The sequence below is a fragment of the Molossus molossus genome, unplaced genomic scaffold, assembly GCF_014108415.1.
Source record: "Molossus molossus isolate mMolMol1 unplaced genomic scaffold, mMolMol1.p scaffold_m16_p_1, whole genome shotgun sequence".
NCBI classification, from domain to species: domain Eukaryota; kingdom Metazoa; phylum Chordata; class Mammalia; order Chiroptera; family Molossidae; genus Molossus; species Molossus molossus.
The window spans coordinates 55,412,255-55,436,565 of record NW_023425344.1 but is presented as its reverse complement, the minus strand read 5'-3'; the positions used below and the strand labels follow the sequence as shown (position 1 = coordinate 55,436,565).

General features: G+C 40.1%; 2 protein-coding genes and 1 non-coding gene across 5 annotated transcripts in view; 2 read left to right on the top strand and 1 right to left on the bottom strand.

Annotated features, from left to right (window-relative positions):
- USO1 (USO1 vesicle transport factor) overlaps positions 1–12,177 on the bottom strand; it is a 79,880-nt gene extending 67,703 nt beyond the window's left edge. For 2 of the 3 annotated variants that reach the window (XM_036261089.1, XM_036261135.1), the window contains exon 1: positions 11,901–12,114. In XM_036261089.1, coding sequence (XP_036116982.1) covers positions 11,901–11,966 — 66 coding nt within the window. In that variant the 5' untranslated portion in view covers positions 11,967–12,114. Of the gene's footprint in view, positions 1–11,900 lie in introns of all 3 variants that reach the window. The other variant, XM_036261100.1, reaches the window with a different exon arrangement.
- LOC118621169 lies at positions 2,388–2,494 on the top strand. Its single transcript, XR_004957643.1, has one exon. It is a non-coding gene; the product is annotated as a U6 spliceosomal RNA (small nuclear RNA).
- Positions 12,178–12,370: 193 nt separating the features above from the next.
- The window catches only part of G3BP2 (G3BP stress granule assembly factor 2), a 79,950-nt gene continuing 68,009 nt past the window's right edge, over positions 12,371–24,311 (top strand). Inside the window, exon 1 of the mRNA XM_036264502.1 lies at positions 12,371–12,494. The gene's annotated coding sequence lies outside the window, so the exon portion shown is untranslated. The remainder of the gene's footprint in view (positions 12,495–24,311) is intronic.

Below are 24,311 nucleotides of genomic sequence, written 5' to 3'. Positions count from 1 at the left end.
ATAAATTTTACAGAAGAGGAAACTAGACTTAGAAATAAGCAATAAAACCCCAAACACCCTGCCTGCTTGGTGGCACAGTTCAGATTCTAACCAAGTTTCATATATATTATTCCAAAGCCCACACTTTTTCTACTATCCTACATTGCCCCCCATGCAGAGAAATGTTAGTCTGAGTACCTGCTGCAAACTACAGGGACTGCAAGATTTTTTTGGTAAGTAGGGGAACACTGTAATTCAGTGTTTAAAATAATTTTTTAAGCAAAATCTGAAGATTTCATATAAAAATCCAGATTTCCAACTTTTCTTGAAAAAACAAAATCAGCTTGATAAACTAATGATAGCTAACACTGTATTTCATACAATTTAAAAAGTCATCAATCATAAGATTCACTATTTTTAATATATTACCAAGAACAGAGAAATACTGTCAATTATAATTACAAGATGCAACCTGATTTAAATGCTAATTTACATCTCAAGATTGTTAAAATCTGTAATACAGAGCACTTACTATGTGCCAGCTGTGTTCTAAAGTTCCTCATATTTTTAATCCTATTAATGTCCACAAAAACCCTATGTGATAGACCCTATTACTATGCACATTTTACATCTGAGGAACCGGAGTCACAGTGGGTGACCTGTCCAAGTTCACAAAACTACTAAGTGGTGGGATAGCATTCAAAGCCAAGCAGTTTGAGTGCTTAATCACGTGGTTAAGTTAGATTTCTAGGCCTATATTTCTGGAGGCCAACAACTGGCTGGAGTTGAACACTAGCTACACCCTCACGTCAGGATATGCTGACTCCAGTTTCATCCCAGACCTTCGCTCTCTTCTCTAATCCAACCTGCTTCACTTGACAATGATGCTACCCAACTGACACTTTTAGGATTTGAGTTTGTGACTCTTTTTAAAAAATATTTTTATATAGATTTTTTTTTTTTTTTTTTTTTTAGAGAGAGGAAGAAAGAGATAGAAATATTAATGTGAAAGAGAAACATTGATCGGCCACCTCCTACACACCCCTCATTGGGGATTAAGCCTGCAACCCAGGCATGTGCCCCAACCGGGAATTGAAACAGGACCTCCCAGTCCATGGGATGATGCTCCATCCACTGAGCCACACCGGCTGGGCGACTTTGTGACTCTTGCATTAAGCAACAGAATACTTGAAAAATTCTCTCTCTGTCTCTCTCTCTCTCTCTCTCTCTCTCTCTCTCTCTCTCTCTCACACACACACACACACACACACACACACACACTCAAACACATTCCTGCATCTTCCCCCTTTCCCCCAGGTGTGTTTTCCTTGCCTCCCTCTCCCCTATGCTCCAAGGGCCCTTCTTTTGCCTCTGTAACTTGTCTATGGCTCACTTCTTCTACCTCTGTGACTTTTCTAAATAAACTTACAGTCTGAGTCTTGGCTCTGAATGCTTTCTTGGCCAAAACTCAACCAAGGTCGCTAAACCAAGGAAAATAAATAAATAAGCAACAGAATACTATATATTAATAAAAAGCAGTTTTAAAGAGAAAGTATATATTTGAGTAAAATTTAATCCAGAGTTAGTTTTATTTAGAAGGACTGAAAGAGATAATAAGGAAAAACTCAAGAGACAGTAATTCAACTAATTCATATTATGCTAACTAGGTATGAAGTGCTCTGAGAGATACAGAGAATGATTAATTAAACATGGAACCTTTTTTTTTTTTTTTATCCTCACCCGAGGACATTTTTCCATTTTTTGTACAGACAGAGTGGGAGGGAGAGAGAGGAAGAGACACAGAGAGAGAAACATCAACGTGAAGGGACACATCGAGTGGCTGCCACCGCACAACCAACCAGGGCCGGGAACAAACTGCAACCGAAGTATGTGCCCTTAGCGGGAACCGAACCTGGGTCTCTCCGGACCACAGGCCGATGCTCTAACCGCTAAGCCAAACCGGCCAGGGCTAAACATGGAACCTTTTATAAAGATGACTGTACATCTATTAGAAGACAGTGTAGTGTAATTAACAATAATTTGTAATAAAGTAGCTCTATATTTTAACATACAAAATTCTCTAAGACATATCAATCAATGAAAAAAAGAAGCTACAGAAAACCATAAACAGTGTATCATTTGTAAAAAAAGAGATAAATATGTTTACACAAATACATAATTCCATACTGCACAAATGCATGATTATTCATAAAGATCTGAAAAAATTTATACCAACTAAGAACAGTGGTTATTTCTGGAAAGAGAACTGAAATTGGAGACAGTAGTTAAAGAGGACTTAAATTTTACTTATTTGTCATTTTATGTAATTAAAAAATGAAGTCTTATCAATAAAATGGGGATACCATCATGCAGTGAATATAGGTGATTATGTATTCAAAACTCTTCTTGTGCTCACTTTGGCAGCACATACACTAAAACTGGAACAATACAGAGAAGATTAGCATGGCCCCTGTGCAAGGATGACACCCATATTCGTGAAGCATTCCATATTTTTATTAATTCCCAAACCTTCTGCGCTATGTCCTGCCTCATGACTTTAGCTCAGGCTGTTGCCTCTGCCTATTGCCACTTTCTATGTGTGTGAGGCCAGATTTTCTCCATATATCAGCTGAAGCAACATATCACAGCAGATCAAATGAGAGAAGACCCAGCTGTCTCCCAATAAAGAGATATACAGAAATGTAAAACAAGGCCACTTTTGTGGCCTGTATTGTTTTGTTTTGGAATAACTTATTTTTTAAAAAAATATTATTTATGTCAAAAAACAAATTTAAAAACCCTCTTCTTTGTTTTCAGTAATTGCCATGTAAGATTCTCAATTCCACTTACCAAGAAAAATATGAAAAGAACAAATAATCCCACTAACAAGTAGTAAATTGTAATTCGTAATCAAAATTACAACCTAAAAATCTGGCTTTAATGTTTATTTTGCTACCCAATGGTCCCATTTATTTTTTTTATTCAGTGATACACAAAGGAGACCAAAACAGAAGCAAATGGGAATAGGAGAGACTAGAAAAGCAAAAAATGAGATGAAGAATGTGAAAATGAAAAAGCACTAAAAGTACAAGAAAAAAAAAAAAAATGAAGGTGCCGTAAAACTAGGATGCTGAAGAAACATTTGAAATGTAACGGACATTGACATAATGTATTTTCTTACAATTCCTAATATAAATACATACTTTTTAGTATTTAGTAACTATTTAACTGATATGCAAAAATGAAGGACAGGAATTCCAATTTAAGAAATCTAATTCTACCATTCAGTCATTTATTCAATAAATATTTATCAAGCCCTAACACCAGTTAATTTGATGATTAACTTTGCCTTCATGAAGTTTAACACATAGTTAGTTACACCTTCCTTGGACAGAACTGTCACACCCGTGACTGCTTCCTATAGTATTAAAATAATTCAAGTTAATTCATTCATATTGTTTAAGTGTAATAAAAAAATATTACTGTTGCCCCAGCCAGTTTGGCTCAGTGGCTGGAGTATCAGCCCTTGGACTGAAGGGTCAGGGATTATATTTATATTTATTATATTTATAGAAATATTTTACTATTTTCAGATACTTGAAAGAGCCAAAAATTTAATTTGTTTTAAATTGAACTCTATAACTGAGAATTTACCAAAAAAAGTAAAAGCCAGTCTTATCTTCAGATGACCTCAATTATTATAATCTAAAAAAAAAAAAAATAGGAATATTACAAAGCCAAACACCAGCCTCTTTGAAGACAAATCCAATGAATCTAACACAATATATTTCCATTACAATTACCAATAAATCAACCTAGGTAACATTTATTCTCCATGTTTTCTCTAAGCAATGAATGATGCTTTCCAAAAGGATGTCCTTTTAAGCAAGGCATCATAATGTAATGAAACTTTTCTACAAAATAACCTATCTCAAATGCTAGCACCTCAGAGTCTAAAACAAAAGTTTTCAAATTAAAGGTAACTTTTTATATAAAAAATGTTTATGGCCCTGGCCAGTTTAGCTCAGCGGTTAAGCAGTGGTTCTCAACCTTCCTAATGCTGCGACCCTTTAATACAGTTCCTCATGTTGTATGTGGGAGTATCTGCATGTGGGCGGACCCGCCTGGAGATGGATAGAGGAGCCTGTCTCAGAAATATGTGTTTTCCAATGGTCTTAGGCGATCCCTGTGAAAGGGTCGTTAGACCCCCAAAGGGGTCATGACCCACAGGCTGAGAACCACTGGGTTAGAACACTGGCCTGCGGACCGAAGGGTCAAAGGTTTGATTTCTGGTCAAGGGCACATAGGTACCTGGGTAGCATGTCTGATCCCTGGCACCAGTTGGGGTGGTGCCGGAGGCAACCAATAGATGTATCTTTCGCACATCGATGTCTCTCTCTTTCTCTGTTCTCCTCCCGTCCTTCTACTCTATCTAAAAAAAAAAAAAAAAAAAAAAATCAATGGAAAAATATCCCAGGGTGAGGATTTAACCAAAAGTAAATAAACAAATAAAATAAAATAAATGTTTATGGCATTTCTGCCTGGGGTATAAAAAAATAAGCATGCCTGTTGTCTAATATCCAAAACAGAAAACAGACAAAGCGGTAGAAATAATAGGAAGTAAATATATAAGAAGAGAGAAATGGTATTTGCTATCAACAATTTATATAAGAAATTCTTCTATTCTCTCCTAAGAGATAGATTCAAGAGTGATTACAATTATTTTTCAAATCATGAAGCATCAGGACTAATTTTATATTTTAGGTATTCAAAGGGAACTACTTCATGAACTCCACAATACTGATGATAAGTAGGACTTCTAAAATGTAGCATTCCTTTAAAAATATATCCTCCAGGACAATTTTTCCCTAAGTTTGTTCCTCAGAACACTAGACCCACAAAGTATCCTGAAAGGAAAAAAAAGGGGTCTGGCCAAATAAATCTGGCAAACACAACTTACTTTATATCTCCATCTTGAAAATATAACACAGTGCTTGCTTAATAAATATTGTATAAATATTACTTTTTGTTATTTCATTTTTCATCATCACATAGCACACTTCTTTGGTAAGAAAATTCCTTCAAATACCTCTACTCACTTTCTCTGGAACATACTTTGGTAATGATAAGGGAGGTAAAATACAAATGATACTAGTTTTTTTGAACCACCCTAAGTAGTCTAATTATCTTTTTAAAAAGCCATGTTGTTTTCAATAGACATTACTTAATAAAAATACTGTAAGAGACATCTTTGGTTGTATATAGGAGTGATAAACACAAATCATTCTCTAACATTTGTAACAAAACAGCCAAGAGAGAAAACATATACCAGTTATGACATTGACTTGTTTATTAATGTAGAATATGAAACACTAATCCAAACAAGAGTTTCAGTGACGTGGTATAAAATGTGTTAGACAAACCAAAACTATGTCTAAATTTAAGTGCACACTTAATTTTTAGTAAAAGAAAGTACAGCTGTGTCTATATTGTCAGCCCTTTTGCTTTTTAAACAAGCTATTCAAAGTTTAATCTAAAAAGAAATGCCTTAATAGTATGCTAACTCTGCATACTTTTATGCACTTCAGTCAACTTTTGTGCCTTGGGATACAACTTGCAAAGGAAACACTGCCCTATGATTTATCATCAAATGTAGTTAACACCTGTCTTGGGATTTTCAATAAACCAGCTTTTAAAAAGGCATTAGTTGGCAGGTCCCAAATGAAAGAACAGAACAAAACTCTAAGAAAAGAACTAAACAAAATGGAGATATGCAACCTAACAGATGCTGAGTTCAAAACACTGCTTATAAGGATGCTCCATGAACTTAGTGAGAACCTCAGTGAACTTAGTGAGGGCCTCAAGAGCATAAAAAATGACCAGTCAGAAATGAAGGAGCCACTAAATGAAATAAAGAATAATTTATACAGATTCAATAGTAGAGTAGGTAAAGCCAAGAAACAAACCATCGATTTGGAATATAAGAAAGCAAAAAACACCCAATCAGAACAGCAAAAAGAAAAAAGAATTTTAAAAAATGAGGAGAGTGTAAGGAGCCTCTGAGACAACTTTAAGCATGCCAACATTCGCATCTTGGGGGTGCCAGGAGAAGAGAGAGCACAAGAAACTGAAAACCTGTGTGAAACAATAATGGCAGAAAACCTCCCTAACCTGGTGAAGGAAACAGACATACAAGTCCAGGAAGCACAGAGAGTTCCAAACAAGATGAACCCCAAGAGGCCCACACCAAGACACATCATCATCAAAATGCAAAAGGTTCAAGACAAAGAGAGAATCTTTTTTTTATTTTATTTTATTTTTTTTGTGGTATGTGCCCCTAGCGGAAACTGAACCCAGGACTCTCTGGTCCGCAGGCTGACGCTCCAACAGCTGAGCCAAAATGGCCAGGGCCAAAGAGAGAATCTTAAAAGCAGCAACAGAAAAGCAGTTAGTTACCTACAAGGGAGTTCCCATAAGACAGTCAACTGATTTCTAAAAAGAAACTTTGCAGGCCAGAAGGGAGTGGCAAGAAATATTCAGAGTGATGAAAGCAAGAACCTACAAACAAGTTACTCTATCCTGCAAAGCTGTCATTTAGAATCAATGGACAGATAAAGAGTTTCCCAGACAAGGAAAAACTAAAGGAATTGATCACCACCAAACCATTATTATATGAAATGTTGAAGGATCTTCGTGAAGAAAAAGATAAAAAATATGAACAAACAAAATGGCACTGAATACATATCTATCGACAATTGAATCTACAAACAAAATGAACAAGCAGAACAGAAATATTCTCATAGATACGGAGAACATTTTTTTGGTTGCCAGATTGGGGGGGGGGGGTTAGAGGAATGGGTGAAAAAGGTGAAGGGATTAAGAAGTACAAATTGGTTGCTAGACTAACAAACCTCAAAGGGAAGGGGGATTGGGGGTGGGAAGAAATAACAAAGAACTTATATGTATATATGCATAACCAATGGGCATAGACAACAGTGTGGGGAAAGGCAGGAGGGGGGCGGGAGTGGGGAGGAGGGGGTCAATGAGGGAATAATGAGAAACACCTGTAATACATTCAACAATAAAGGTAAGTTAAAAAAATACATAAATAAAAAGGCATTAGTGGGAAAGCAGACAGAAAATTAAGCCTGTGCAAGCATTCCCAAAAAAAAGCATTTTTACTATAATTAGTATTTATATGCACCCAGCAAAGTATGTCAAGGGGTAGGAGGCTTCAATCATCAGAAATCAGTGCCTTTCTCTACCTAAGGTAAAAAAGAGAAATAAAATTTAAAAATTTTGAGTCTAAAATGTGAAAAGTTTAATGTAGATAAAACTCTGGAATATTCACAACTTTATAGAATTATTGGCTATCATGATACAAATACAAAAATTTACTACTTTGTCTTTAAGAACATCTGTTTGTTTGTTTTTTAATCCTCACCAAAGGATACTTTTCTCCATTTTTATCTTCAGATAGGGTTGGAGGGAGGGAGGGAGAAAGAAAGAAATATCGATTGGTTGCCAATTGCACGATCAGGGCTGGGGAACAAACCAAGGCACGTGCCCTTGACCAGAATCAAACCTGAGATTCTTTGGTCCTCGGGCTGACGCTCTACCACTGAGCCAAACCGGCCAGGGCTTTGAAGAACATCTTAATACCAGTCCACAGGTACTCTTAACTGAGAGTGTGAAAAACTAGATACTATATGTACAATCAACAGTATAACCCTCACTTATTTAAAAGATACTTAAGTTTAGTTAAGAAAAATAAGGAGTCTAAGCAGAGTAAATGTAAAAAATTCTTTAAGTAAAAAGTTTGACATAATGGACTTCAACTGTTTCAGATTCCTACAGTCTTTAAAAGTATTGTTTTAGCCCAGCCAATGTGGGTCAGTAGCTGAACGACAACCCATGCACCAAGAGGTCACCAATCTGATTCTTGGTCAGGGCACATGTACAGGCTGTAGGCCCAATCCCCAGTGGGGTGCATGCAGGAGGTGGCCAATAATGTTCTCTCTCATTGATGCTTCTATCTCTCTCCCCCTTCCTTTCTCTTTAAAATCAATAAAAAAAATATTTTTTAAAAAAGTATTGTTTTAATACCCAGTACTTTGTAAGCCGCTATGATTACAGACCTATGACTTCTTTCACACATACATAAATGGTAGAAAGCACAATCTAGTTTAAATGTGAAGACTGCTCGGAGGGAAATGAGATTATCCATGTTTGGTGGGGGAAAGAAGTAAAAGGTACAGATTAGAGAATGCACTGACAACAGATTTAAAGGACAGGTAGACTTTAGACCCCAAAATAAGAGGCTTTGCACTGGAAAAGATGAGAAAAGCATGAACAATGGAAAACCACAATGAAAATAATCTAATTTCGCAGAAATATAAACACTTCAAAATGCTAAAGAATAACAATAATAATAATATAGAAGTTAAAGGTCCCCTGGTGGGGGAGAGAGAAACCACAGAACTTATATGCATGTGTGCATGAACAATGGACATGGACAACAAAGCTGGGGACAGGGCGGGGAGGAAAAGGGAGGGGGGAAATCAGTGGGGGGAAAAAGGAGAAACACCTGTAACAAAAATAAATAAATAAATTAAATAAATAAAAAGAAGAAGTTAAAGATCCCAAGCTCTGGCTACTTGAATATCCAGGCCAGATAAAATCACCAATTAAAACATATCACATTGGCTTCCCTTCCATACAGACAGCACTCTCATAAGCATGGTGAATGTTCCTAAAACCCGTTGGACTTTCTGTAAGAAGTGTGGCAAGCATCAACCCCACAATGTAACACAGTACAAAACGGGCAAAGATTCTCTGTATGGGCAGGGAAAGCAGCGTTAGACAGAAAGCAGAGTGGCTATGGTGGGTAGACTAAGCCAATTTTCCACAAAAAGGCTAATCTAAGAGAACGCTGGCTATTAGGAGATGCAAGCATTTTGAACTGGGAGGAGATAAGAGAAAGGGCCAAGTGATCTAGTTCTAATCTTCATATTTTGTTTTATGTGACAATAAAATCTGGAGGATATGTTTGCTTCATGTAGTTGCAATTGGTCTATTTGGGAGGGAGTGTCCCACAAGGGAAAATATATGCTTAATGGTTCTTCAGGGTACTTGACTCATTTTGGATGGAATCTGGTTGAATTCAAATCAGATATTGCTGTGATGGTTTAGTTTGGCACTTTAATCACTTGGGGCTTCATGGGATCCCTTTTGCTGTTATGATGTAAGGATTATTGGTTATCTTGGAACATAAGCAGAGAACTGAACCTCTCTAATTGGCTGAGTACAGCAACAATTATATCCATAGTGAAGGTTTACCAAGAGTGAAATAATTTGTCTGACAAACCTTTATGACTTCAGTTATTTATTTAAAAAAATTTTAAATCCTCAAAACAAAACAAAAATATGTAATATTGTAGACACAGTCTGATGTTTTTTTTTTTTGTTTGTTTTTTTTTATCCTCACCCGAGGATATTTTTCCATTTTTTGTACAGATAGAGTGGGAGGGAGAAAGAGGAAGGGAGAGAGAGAGAGAAACATCGACGTGAAGGGACACATCGAGTGGTTGCCACCCGCACGACCAACCAGGGCCGGGGACAAACTGCAACCGAAGTACGTGCCCTTAGCGGGAACCGAACCCGGGTCTCTCTGGACCGCAGGCCGACGCTTTAACCGCTGAGCCAAACTGGCCAGGGCTGATGTTTTATAAATACTTCTAAATTAGTGAGCCATGACCCTTTATACCTATTATACTTCCTGATGGAATGAGATGGTGAAACAAATTCTATTCATACTGTAACTCAGAATAAATGATTAATTCTCTTCCAAACATAAATCACTTTTCCAATTTTGAGTGTAGATGCTCAAAGTTAGGCAAGAACAAGAACCCTCACTTTCCTTTCATGTTATAAATACAACATACACTCAAGTGATACTCAAGGTTCATTTTGAAATCATAATAAAAAGTATGTTGTTGTTCCATTCACTAAGGCAAGATCAAAGTGTTCTATCCTGTGCAAGTTGTTTTATTGCTCTGTGCCTAACTTATAAACTGAGGGAGTTCAGCTTGCATGAACTGCAAAGGGCCTTTCAGCTTTAAAATCCTATACTCAATTGTATGTCATCTTCTAAGTATAATTACAATAACAACAAAAAATCAAAAAAGAGAGTATTCTTCCCCTAAAAACCACCCTTTACAGAGCACATACTCTATTTCTTGTTTTACTTAATCCTCATTACATCCATAAGAGCAGGCATTTTAAAAATTTTATTCATAGGGTATTAGCCATTCTTTTATCTGTCCAATCCAACAACAGGTGGAAGGCAAGGATTCTAATCAAGGTCTAACTCCAAAGCAATTACTATTAACCACACTTTAAACTTGGTGCCTCAAACAATAAATATCAGGCGGACAAAAATTTAAAAAAAGAACAAAAGCTGAAGAGGTGGACGGTGACTATGGTAATCTGAAGAGAGCATGGTCTTCTAATAGGGCAACTCAGTTGCCTTGTAGCCGTGTGGGAATCAAACAGAGAAGCCAAGTATCAGTAGTATGTCTGTGTATGTGAAATCTCCAGATTTTCAAATGAAAGAAAACAGATTCACCAGCTTTCAACTTCTGCTTTAAACAGTTTTAATTCAGATCTGTGAGGTTACTTTGAATAATATTACATACATGTCCAAAATATCCAGATAAGTTTTAAAATACAGGCACCAGCAATAAAGCCTAGGCTTTGAAGCAAAGTAAAACTTGATTGAATTCTGGCTCTATTACTAGTAGTGTAACCTTGGTCAAGTTAATTCACCTCTCTCAGCATCAGTTTTTCATTTGAAAGTGAGGATATTATCACCTATCTTGCAGGGTAGTTAGGGATTTAAGGAGAATTTGGACTTAAAGAGCTCAGCACAGTACCTAGCACAAGGTACGAGCTTGACAATAAAAATTATTATCCTTCCCAGTAACATAGAACATGGTATCTATGTTCATAGACGTCCCAGTTATGTGTATGACTACTACCAAAAGTTTGCCTTTCAAATGTCATACTTTGTCACTTTTCTGTAGACCTAAAATAAAGTTTTATTTTAAAAAAGTCATACACACTAATTTTTAACCAAACTTCACAAAGTTTATCGTAAACCTAAAATCGAACCAATTATCAGACTGTTTTCAGTGGTCAACAATTTTTCTAAAGTGATGGCAAAAAATAGTGTTACCACGAGTTCAGACTTCTGAATGGGGTGAGTGTAAGGGAAACCGGGAGATGTGTCCCCAAAGCAGTTCGAGCACGAAAGATCCCTACAACGTCAAAGTATTTCCTAAATAGCATATATCTGCATGAGCCCGAAAAACGGAGTCCGAATTGATAACACCTCTTGCTCCAGTTGATGGGACAGGAGCAGGTGGCTCTGTGCCCTACCCTGTCTTTTTATTCTTAGCCACACGCTCTCCTAAACAGCTGGGATTTAAACCCAGTCTTCCCCAAAGCCCCATTCCAGAACGCGAGAGAGGGAGCAGGAGTTCAGATTCCTCTCGGTCAGTGGAAAAGGGAAAGAGCGAGAGAGAGGCCTGTGGCCTCGACGGACGTGGGAGACTGGTCAGTCCACCTCTGCCCTGGATGGATCCCTTCCCGGGCGGTACCATCCACGGACCACCCTCCTCGCCGGGCCTGTGGAGCTTCGGGACGCGGCTGCAGTCGGCAGGGCCGAGCCGCCGTGGTGGGGACTGCGCTAGGGACATAAGGCAATAATAACCCGGAGGATTCAGGAGAGAAAGGGAGGCAAAGGGGGAGGCAGCGTGTGGACCCACGGTGGGGTGCGGGAGGTGACCTCCGAGCCCCCGAGTCCTCTGTCTCCGTTCCTGCCCGGACCCTTCCCAAGTCCCAGACCGACGCTCTCTCACCGTCTCGGCTTCTGTGTGCTGGGGTCCTGCACTCTGACCCCCCATCACCCCGCGGAGGAAGTTCATCTTGCCGTTCAGTCACTGGCTCTACGGGCCCCTTTGGTAAAGAAAAGATAACTTCCCCTGCCCTCCGCAGGGCCTGGCCCCCAAGTTCGCACTCTGCGGCCGCCGCCACCACCGCTTCCTAATCGGCGGCCGCTCCAGCCCCCTAAGCCCGGAAACACTAGCAGTGGAGATGCGCATGCGCGGAAACGTGGCATTACGTGGCAGCTCGAAGGGCGAAGGCAAAGGGGGAAAGTAGAGGAGAGGAGGTCCGTAGCCTGGGTCCACCCAAGCCCCGCCCACTGCGCAGGCACCGCCTCCCTCCGCAGGGACACACCTCCCACTCCCGCCCCTCTTGAGTCGCTGGGGCTGGCCCCGCTCACCCACGTGGTCGAAGCCCGGCCCTGCCGGCTGGAAAGGATCCGGATAGTGTACGTGTTTTGGCTTGCAGAGTGTTCAGTAGTCGCTGAGCGGGACTTACTGCAACCTATCAAATCTGGGGTCGTATTTTGTTGAGTCGAAAGTGAAATTTTCCTTCGGCCGACGTGACAGGTAAGGGATCCCGGTCGCTGGGAGAGTTCATTTGGTTTCGCGGTGTAGCAGTACGAGCGTTGTGGCCTTCTGGTCCCCGTAAATTGTATTTCTTTACAGGGCTTTGTTTGGTGGTAAAAGGGTGCTAGAGCCTCCTCATTCCACTGCCACCGGAGGGCGCATTTCTCGGATCTTGCGCTGCAAACCTGTTAAAAGGAATTCCTGGATAAACGCTAGGTACACCGCTATTTTCAAGAGGTGTGAGGAGAAAACCAATCAAACTCTGCATTTAGCTTACCAGAGAAAATACGTTATCTGCAGTGTCAGTTTGGCAACTGGTAGCATAAGGTTTTGTTATTAACTCTCAACCCCTGCATTTCAGTAATTTTTTTTGCCTGAAAAATGTCGTGTTTTCAAATCAGTGTGCCTTGTTCCTTTCAAAATGAGATTGCCAGGTACGTAGGCTTCTGGAGTAGTTTTGTAGATTTCTTGAACCTAAAAAGCTCAGGGTCTAGTTAGCCAACTGATTCATACACTTCTCTACTTGAATGCCCCACAGGTTTCAGATTCCCGTCTCCCTTAAAGAAAAAAATCGATATGCTTCCTGTGACCTGCCACGATCAATAGTGTCACTACCCAAATAATTACCTAAGCTAGGAGGAGGGAGCTGGGAAGACTCTTAAACACTGGATTTCAACCCCCTCCCTTCAATGTCTAGTAGTTAAGTTCTATCATGTCTATTTATAGAATGCAGTATTTCTCAAAGAGGTCCTCTGATCCCCATACCTCTGCCTCTGAGATAGGTTTCTTGTCATTATTTTTCACCCAGATTACAGCAATAGCTTCCTAACTAGCCTGTCAATATTTAAGCCCTGACTTCCTTCCATTTCAGTCTCCAGTCCACCCTTGGGTGAGCCTAGCAATGACAAAATATCTGTCCATGACAGTCCTCATTAAAATCCTCCAGTGGTCACCCATTCTCTTCGTAATAAAACCCAAACTCCTTAGATTAGTATACAGGCCTGTTATGTTCTGGCACTGCCTGTCAACAGCTCCTGCCTTCCTCTTCTTCTTCATCAAGGGAACTTCTGCTAGTACCTTAAGACTTAACTCTGGCATCTTCTGAAAGCTTTCTCTGAAATCCAAATATATATATTGCAGTTGTTAATATGTGGTAAACTCTCAATAAATGCTTGTAAAGCCAAACTGTTAAGGGCAGCATTATGTTATTTTTGTATCTCTGTGGCTTAGCACTAACTCATAAGAGATGATGATCTTGATGGATAAATGAAGAAAACATTAAAGGATATATGAATATTATGCTGAGGAGGAGGGTCCTTTTTTTCATTTGTAACGTAGAATTGTAGATAACACATATCACAAAGGCTATAGTGAAAGTTCCTTTCCTAGTGTCAAGGTTTTAAGCCTGGGTGACTTGGATAATGGTGGAGATTATACTGCCAGGAATACTGTGCACTAAGCATTGTCCCCTGCTTTAAAACTAGACACTTGACACTTTGCATCACACATTTTCCATGGGGGAATTTTGTTGCAGCCTAAAAAAAGTAACCAATAAATGCTCAGTTTTTTTATTACCAAGTAATGTGTGCAAAGAACTTCACCAAGTTCCTAAGCTTCACTCCTCCCTGAGTCTTGTCTCACCTCCACCCTGTGCCCCACTCTACCCCATTATCAGGGATAAAGCTCTAAGATGAAGTGAGGCTCATTGGATGTGTCTACTCATTGGATATATTATTTGGTAATAAAAAGCAGTGCCTTGCTCTGGTTGGTTTAGCTTAGCAGTTAGAGCATCAGCTCTCAGCCCAAAGGGTCAAGGGTTCTATTCCATCAAGGGCACATACCTGGGTTTCAAATTCATTCCCCGGCCCTGGTCTAGATCATGCAGGAGGCAACCAATCAATGTGTTTCTCTCTCTCCCTCTCCCTTCTTCTCTCTAAAATCAATAAAAAATATACATTTAGGCCCTGGCTGGTTTGGCTCAGCGGTTGGAGTGTCGGCCTGCGGACCAGAGAGACCCGGGTTCGGTTCCCACTAAGGGCACGTACCAAAAAAAAAAAAACACCAAAAAACAAAAAAAAGACAGTGCCTTGACATTTTAGCAAAATTGTTTAAAGGCACTGGCCTTTTCAAAATGCCTGGCTTTATTTTCAATTTTTGTGGATATAGTAGGTCACTATGAGTTTTCCCTTCATTTGTATTCTTCCCTAACAGTGTTCACTTGGCAGGAAGGACTGGGCAAGAGGGATGGATAGTTGGGTGCAGAGAAGATATGGGTGGAGCCCCCAGACTTCCCCCTGACCTGCCAGTCTTGCCTTTCTCCTAATGTCTTGGGAAGGGTGGAGCTCCCTGTTATTTCTAGTCTCAAGAGGAGGCAGAGAAGTTACAGTGGCTAATTTGTCCCTCATTTGAGGTCTGAAAGGAGAGCAGAGACATCATCACTACAGAACAACCATGAAATGGACTTATTTAAGAGAAAGGGGGTTACATGTGAATCTACTTCCACTGATTTTATAGAGAAAAGTCAGGGACCATGCTGTGTTTTCTTTCTTTCTTTCTTTCTTTCTTTCTTTCTTTCTTTCTTTCTTTCTTTCTTTCTTTCTTTCTTTCTTTCTTTCTTTTCTTTCCCTTTATTGATTTTAGAGAGAGAGGAAGTGAGAGGGAGAGAGAGATAGAAATATCAATGCGAGAAAACATCGATTGGCCGCCTCCTACATGCCCCCCACTGGGGATCGGGCCCACAACCTGGGCATGTGTCCTGACCGGGAATCAAACTGGCAACCTCCTGGTGCATGGGGCAACGCTTAAACACTGAGCCACACTGGGGGTACTTATTTGTATTCTTTCATCATCTAGCATAATTCCTTTATCATGATAGATGCTTAAGAACCATTTCAAAAAGAAAGGAAAATAAGAAAAAATTGTGACTGCATGACTTACCCCATTATACTTCTGACTTTCATAAATCTAAACACTCAGAATAAGAGAGCTATAAATCATTAAAATACACATAATCTGCCCTGGCTTAGCGGTTAGAGTGTTGGCCTACAGACCAAGGAGTCGTGGGTTCAATTCTGATCAAAGGCACGTACCTCGATTGTGGAGGTCCCCAGCCCTGATTAGGGATCATGTAGGAGGCAGCTAATCGATGTGTCTCTCTCACATCAATGGTCAATCTCTCTTTCTCTCTCTCTCTCTTTTTCTCTCTCACTCTCTCCCTCTCTTCCTCTCTCTCTCTCCCTCCTACTCTATCTGAAGATAAATGGAAAAATATCCTTGGGTGAGGATTAAAAAATAAATAAATAAAATAAAATACACATAATCCAGAATTTTAACCTAAACCAAACCTGACAACAAAACAACTAACAAAAGTCATTGATTTGAAATTCATTTTAAAAACTGTTTCCTTATATTCCCCTAGTTCAGTGGTTCTCTTTCTCTCTTTTTAAAATTTTTAATCCTCACCCAAGGATATTTTTCCATTGATTTTCAGATAGAGTGGGAGGGAGGGAAAGAGAGAAACATTGATGTGAGAGTGACACACCGATTGGCTGCCTCCCACACGACCCCAACCAGAACCAGGGATCAAACTGCAACCAAGGTATGTGCCCTTGACTGGAATCAAACCTGAGCCGCTGGTCCACAGGCTGTCGCTCTAACAGCTGAGCCAAACCAGCCAGGGCTCAGTGGTTCTCTTTAGTGGTCCACTTCCCTCATCTTTTCTTACTTTCTAGTGGCAAAGTCAACAATAACAATGGCAAATTTCATTATTTTTTATGACTGAATCATATTCCATTGTATCTATGCACAACTTCTTTCTCCATGTGTCTGTTGATGGACACTTAGGTTGCTTCCATATCTTGCCTATTGTAAATAATGCTGCAATGACTATGTGGACACATGTCTTTTTGAAGTAGTGTTTTGGGTTTCTTCCGATAAATACCCAGAGTGGAATTGCTGGGTCCTTCTTTGTCTCGTTATAGCCTTTTTTTTTTTTTTTTAGCAGTAAAAGGCTTTTTATTTCACATTCAGCAATATAATTTCTCCAAAAACCTAGTAGGCTTCTTAGCTCTGATTGTAAATAGTTCTGTGTGTTAGTAGCCACACTCAAAGTTTGTCTTAGATACCTATATAATTCTCAGCATGATTTATTTTGTTTATAGCCTTTGTTTTAATGTCTATTTTGTCTGGTATAAGAATTGCTACCCCAGGTTTAAAAATTTTTTTCTTTGTTTCATTTTCATGATACATCTTTTTTCATCCTTTTACTTTCAGTCTGTCTGTGTCTTTTGATCTGAAGTGAGTCTCCTTTAAGCAGCCACATACAGGTTTTTAAAGATTAGTTACTGGAAAATCAGTGTCCAAAAGTATTGTTGATACAATTATGCATTATTTTCCATTAACCAAACAACACACAGCAAAATAAATCGATAATGGTGGAGCAGCAGTGGAAATTCATAACCGGTCAATAAAACAATATCAAACACATATTTGTGCTCCTTATATGTTTGCCTCTATTTATTCAAAGTACTTTAGATAAAATAAATTACTTAATCCTTACAACAACCTTATGAAGTAAGTAGTGTTATCAATTTCATTTTACAGATGGCGAAACAGGCGTACTGAGTAACCTGGCCATGTCATACAGCTAGAAAGTGGCGGAGCTGGGACATAAGTTGGCATTTTGGCTCCAAAACCTGTGCTCTTATGTACTTTGCTATCTGACCTCTCTAGACTCAAGACAATGACCTTGCACTAAGTGGTCTACAAGTTCTTACATAATCTGGCCCCTCTGTTGTCTCTGTGACCTCATCTTCCCTCCATTCCAGCAACACTGTCTTCCTTGTGTTTCTGAAACTTGCTCTTCCCTCAGGGCCCTTGCTCTTGTCCTTTCCTATATTTTGAATGCTTGCTATTCCATCATCCACATAGAGGTCTGGCTCGCTCCTTCACCTTGTCTAAGTCTGCTCAGATGCTACTTAGGTCTTTCCTGGCTGTCCTAAGGTGCAATCTCCCCATACTCCTCCCTCTGCTCTGCTTATTGTTCTCTGTAGCACTTATCAGTCTGATACATTGTTCTTCTGTATATATTATTTTCCTACATTTCATCAGATCTAAGATGACAACCAGTGTACCTCAGAAAGGGAAATAAAAAAAACCTGTCAGGTTGTAATAAGCCATCTATCAACAGATGCATCTAAAATTTGGGTTTTATAAAATGTGAAAAAATGTTCATTGTAAGATCAATGGAATATAGTATATATTTTATTGTTAATTTTTTTTTTTTTTTTTATCCTCACCCGAGGATATTTTTTCTTTTTTGTACAGATAGAGTGGGAGGGAGAGAGAGGAAGGGAGAGAGAGAGAAACATTGACGTGAAGGGACACATCGAGTGGCTGCCACCCGCACGACCAACCAGGGCCGGGGACAAACTGCAACCAAAGTACGTGCCCTTAGCGGGAACCGAACCCGGGTCTCTCCGGACCGCAGGCCGACGCTCTAACCGCTGAGCCAAACTGGCCAGGGCTATTGTTAATTTTTTAATCTTCACCTGAGGATATGTTAACTGATTTGAGAGAGAGAGAGAGAGAAAGCGAGAGAGAGAAACATTGATTTGAAAAAGAAACATCAATCATTTGCTTCCTGTATGCTCCCTGACTGGGGATCAAACCCAAAACCTAGGTGTGTACCCTGACCGGAAATTGAACCCACGACATTTTGGTGTATGGGATGACACTCCAACCAACTGAGGTACCCAGACAGGGCTAGTGTATATTTAAAATCTCGATCTTGTTTATTGTCCCTTTTCCCACCACTATCAGAATGTAAACCCACAATGGCAAGGATTTTTGTCCTTTTGTAAACTGCTTTATCCTCAGTGGTTAACACAGTATTTCTGACACATAGTAAGCATTTGGTAACTCTTTAGTGGATGAATGAATTCCCCAAATGAGGAAATTCCCACTTTTGGCTGTGTGTGTGGGAACAGATTCAGCAGTGTTGCTAAGCATTGCATGGCAGCCAGACTGGCTCCTCAGGAAATTTTATTACCTAGTTTTAGTTTATGAATATTTTGTTGCTCTTTATTGATCAACTTAGTAATTAATATTTAGTTATATGTAGAGATAAGCGACTGTGGAAGAAAGGACTTATATTGTTTGGATCAGACAGCTATCTTAACATGTCAGTGGGCAGCTCACCTTGGTTTGAGATTCATTACACTTATGTAATGGTTCTTTTCCTTTTCCTCCTCCTCCTTCTTTTTAAGACAGGTAATATATTCACATGGTTAAAATAGGAAGTAGAAAAAGACACAGTGAAAAGTCTCCCTGTTATTCCTTGCAATCAATGTAAACCATTCTTGTTTATCCCTCCAGATATACATATATGTATATATAATCTCTTTATTTTTTAAACAAATTAATGTAGCACATTGTACACACAGTTCTACGTCTTACCTTTTCCCATTTAATATGTCTTGGAAATTGTTCCATACAAAAAGAGGTATTTCTTATCATTTCTTACTGTGTTCCATGAAGTACTTTTCAGAATATTTTTTCTTTTAAATCCTCACCCAAGGATACTTTTCCATTAATCTTCAGATAGAGTGGGAGGGAGAGAGAGACAGAGAGACAGAGAAATATCAAGAGAGACACATTGATTGGTTGCTTCCCTTTTGACCCCAACCAGGGTTGGGGACCGAACTGCAACTGAGGTACATGCTCTTGACTGGAATCGAACCCATGACTCTTTGGTCCTTGGGCCGATGCTCTAACCACTGAGCAAAACTGGCCAGGGCTCAGAATATTTTTTAAAGCCCTAGATCAGTGTTTCTCAACCTTCCTAATGCCGCAACCCTTTAATACAGTTCCTCATGTTGTGGTGACCCCCAATCATACAATTATTTTCATTGCTACTTCATAACTATAATTTTGCTACTGTTATGTCTTAGGCGATACTGTGAAAGGGTAGTTCGACCCCCAAAGAGGTCGCGGCCCACAGGTTGAGAACTGCTGCCCTAGATGTTCATTGGGAGTGGAGAATGCAAGAAAGAGGGTTCTGGCCACCCCTTCCTGCTCCATTTGATTGATTTCATTTGAAAAGCGTCAGAGGCTAAAATGTTAGGCAGCCACCTCTCTTAGGATATATGAAATGTGACCAAGGCAAGGACTTGGAAAAGGCAAGTCGGTCAGTCTCACAGTTGTAGAGTCCAGGGTTCAAATTCCTGTTCCACCTGTTTTGAAAGAAACAGTAATAGTACCCTCCTCATGGTTTGTTGTTAGGATTTTATTAGATGATAGCTATAATGTGCTTAGTACTTTAGTACATGAAACATAGTAAGTACACACTAAATGTTAGAGTGGAGGCCCAGATCATCTTTGGTGTGTATCATCAATTTCTTAACAACTGAATATTTAAAAATATTACCCCATAATGGTACTCAACTCAAACGTCATTGGCTCATGTTACTGAAAAGTCTGTTACTTCAGATATGCTTTAATCTGGGGCATGAAAGCAATCTCCCCAGGATCTGGGCTTTCACTGTTTTTGGATTCTACTCTTTTTTTTAAAAACATCACCCAAGGATATTTTTCCATTTATCTTCAAAGTGGGAGGGAGAGAGAGAGAGAGAAACATCAGTGTGAGAGAGACACTGATTGGTTGCCTCCTGCACGACCCCGACCAGGGCTGGGACTGAACTGCAACCCAGGTATGTGCCCTTGACCAGAACTGAACCCGCTACTCTTCGGTCCGTGGGCTGACGCTCTAACTGCTGAGCCAAACTGGTCAGAGCTGAACTCTACTCTTTTTATTGCTTTTCATACAAGGTCAAGATGGCTGTCAGTACCTGCAGTCCCATAATCTCCCAGGTCCAAATTCATCAAGAAAGACTCCTAACCTTTCTCCTTAGAGTCCCAGCAAAAGTTTCCTTCTGACTTGTTGTATCTAATTAGGTCTTTTGCCCTTGTGTTGGGCCAATTCCTGTAGTCCAGTGTGTGAGATGCTCTGATTGGCTTTGATTCACACACCCACCTCTAAAGCAAGCAGTGGGAATCCTCCCCTCATCTCAAAGGATATGGTGTAAGAACGAGGAACAGGGACTTTCTTCAAAGAACAGCTGGAATACTGTGCCAGGAGAAAGTTTATTAGGATAGAAGAAACAATAGATGCTCATTAGATCTCCTAATGGATTTGACTGCTGGCCAGTTTTTTTGAAAAATCTTTTTCCAGCCATGCTACTAGCATATTGCTACCATCAGTTCTGTTGCTGTGCAAAAGGTTCAAAAGATCATGTTGCATTATTTAATAGAAGTACTTTTACAATGCTTCATATTTATATCTGCAAGCAAAGCTGCATCTACACCCTTTTACAGAAAGTACAGCCCAGTTGTGTTTCCATTCTTAAGAAAATACAATAAACAGAATTGCTTTACTTATGAAACATGTAAATCAGGATATCCTATTTTCAGTTTCAGAGGACTTTTTATAAATCTATTTATTGAGGGACAGATTTATCAGATCTAGGCTCTGGCATTCTTACCCCCTGTGGGGAATTAGACTATCACCTGTTTACACCCACTCTCTTCCTTCCCCCTCAGCTAGCTGAACAGGCAGGTCCTGAATAGCCAGAATGGGATTGAAGTTTTTATTGTCCCATTCCATAGCTAGACCAAATCCTTTGAAGTTGACATTACTAGCTGGTGCCAAGATTCCATGGAAGATGATTTATTCAGGAGTTGTGGCCTCTTTCACTGGTAATCCATGATCCCAGAGCAAGTTGTAGCTTATCTATCTCATTTGTCTGAGTCTGTAGCCCAAGTGAGTATGGGTGAGGAGATGGAGAAGCAGGAGGTTCTGTAGGCTGTCTCTTGAATTTAAGGTAGATTGAGCCTCAGGGCCAGCAGTATGGTAGCAGGCCTGAACCAGAACTTTCAAAGCCAGCCCACATCTCCAATGTCCCCTCACTACCCAACTCCAGCTCTTTAATGAAGTTGACTATAAGGTACCAGTGGTGTGTGACTGTGAACATACCACACAGATCATTGGAATGGGCTCAGGAACTTGCAGGTACTAGGTGGAGTGCCCAGAACTAGCACAGGCAGGTGGCTTGAGGGAAGAAGAGGGAGTAGAGTGTGGACCTAATCCTCTGCCAGCAGCTCAGGAGTCCATGGGCAGAGTAATGGAAAATGAGAGGATCATGAGCACAGAGAGGCAAAGCAGACTTCTCTTTGACCTGACTATTCTCTGATGCTGCCTTGCCAGGGCCCCACAAACACCACACTAGTTGTGGGTAGTATAAAGAACTGGAAGAAGAAAAACAAAAAGAACTAGAAGAAAGAAAGAAAAAAAAGAACTGGAAGGAAAAAAAAAAGAACTCCCCTGGCCAGTTTGGCTCAGCGGTTAGAGCGTTGACCTGCGGTCCAGAGAGAACCGGGTTTGGTTCCCGCTAAGGGCACCTACCTCAGTTGCAGTTTGTCCCTGGCCCCGGTTGGGGTCATGCGGGTGGCAGCCAGTCGATGTGTCTCTCTCACATCGATGTTTCGCTCTCTTCTTCCCTCTCTCCCTCCTGCTCTATCTGAACATAATGCAAAAATATCCCCCAGTGAGAATAAAAAAAAAGAACTGGAAGAGCTCCAGCCTGCTCTCCCTACTACCCTTTTCCTACCTCCAGTACCTGCATGCACACATGACCTTGCCAGGCCAGGGCCACGATCTGTGAGACCCAAAGTGACTCAGACCCAAGTCCTAAAACTGCTCCCTCTTTCCCAGGTATGTGAATAATGACTCCTAAATAGCTCAGCATCCAGGGTCTGAAATGGTCTTGCCATGGCCATTCTCCTTCTTGGGAGGGTGCTGCCATCTAGGTCTGGTTCTTCCAGTGTCTGGATCAGAGCAAAATGACTACTAGTATTTTGGCACTAATTTTGTGATACAATAAATATCAAGATCTTTGTTTTTTTAAAAGCTCAAAATTCATACCATTTAAAACAAATCAGTGACACTACATATTAAACACATTCCATTTAAATAGAATTAGCCATTCCAAATTCTGCTGTGTCCTTCAACTTCAGAAGAGTTGCCCATCTGATGGTTTTAATCTGGCCCAGATTCAGTGTCTTCCTGAAACTTTAGCTCTTCTGCCCGGAGCTTTTTAGAACCTTGGCCTCTGGGTAGTGCTCAGCTCTGGCCAGAGGCTAGGGCTCCCTGTTTTTTTATTTTTCACTGCCAATCTGGGAAAGATGGTCTTTCCTGTGGGCTAACTTCTGCTTTCTCTAGCAGAATGAGTCACTTTGTTCTTAGAGAGCCTTTCTAACAGGATCCATGCTTAGCCCGTCCCGCATATTTGGAGGTGGGGGGTGAATAGATAGGGGACTAGGGGGGTGAATAGATGGAGCTGCAAGAGCTGATGAATAAAGAGAAGGTTTTAGGACTTATATGAAGGAAAGAAGAGGCAAAGAAGGAGAAGGTGCAAGTGGCAAGAGAGATCCAAGAACTGAATGAAACTGCTGACTAATATCTGCAGCTCTAGAGTATTACACCCATATTAATACAGTTTTTGTTTTTCTCAGTACTACTTAAAAATAGCTTGGTGTAGCAGAATACTGAAAACAGATGTGCGTGGTTTCTTGAACTACTGATTCAGCAGACATTTGAGTCTCTGTCCTCTGTGCCAGGCTCTGTTATAGGTACCCTCCTGTGTGTAAACTCATTCCGGAGCGCTAGAAATTCTTATTCCTATTACATAGAGAGAGAAGCCTGGGCATCAACATGGTATAGAACAGAAAGGCATGTTTTGTTTGCAAATCTAGACAGACCTGGTCTTCATTCTAGTCCTGCCACTTTCGGATTGTGTAGTCCTGGACAAATTACTTAACTTTGCCATGTCAGCTGTGATTACTATGCCTTGCAATAGAAAACCAGAGTGTCTTGCCCTGGTTGCTTTTGCTCAGTGGTTAAGAGCATCAGCCCATGGACTGAAGGGCCTCAGGTTCAATTCCCAGTCAAAGGCATGTACCTGGGTTGCAGGTTCAATCCCCAGTCCTGGTTGGGATTGTGTGGGAGACAACCAATCGATGTCTCTCTTATGTTGTCCATGTTTCTCTCTCTTTCCCTCTTCCTCCCTTTCACTCTATCTAAAAACTAATGCAAAATTATTATCCTCGCGTGAGGATTACCAAAACCAAAACAAAGAAACATTAAAACCCCCAGGTTGTCTTAAACAAATTAGGTAGGCAGTGCAGGACTGATACAGAGGCTCTAAGATGCCAACTAGGATCTAAGCTGGAATCTTTCTGCTCAGCCATCCTTGGTTTGAGGCTTTCATCTTTGTGGGTTACAAGCTGGCTGCTTCACCTCCAGCCTTTCATCCGTATTCTAGAAAGGAAGAAGGGCAAAGGCGAAAGGCAAAAGTTATCTATCAACTGATACTTACCCCACGTTTTTATTTTGAACTAATTTCAGAATTTCAGAAAGGCTGTAAAAATTGTACAAAGAATTCTCATACACTCTTCATCCAGATTCCTCAAATGCTTCATTCAATTACTTTATCATTTTTTTCTCTAAATATATATATTGTCCCCCTGAACCATCTGAAAAAGAATTTGTAGGCGTGATTTCCCTTTTACCCCTCAAATACTTGTGTTTTTTATTCCTAACAACAAAAACATTTTCTTAGATAACATAGTACAATGATCAAAACCAGAAAGTTAACACTGAAAACATTGATCTACAGATTTATTTCAAAATTTGCCAGTAGTCCCAGTAATTTCCTTTTTTGGGGAAAAGTTTTTTTTCTGGTCCAGTATCAAATCCAGGAT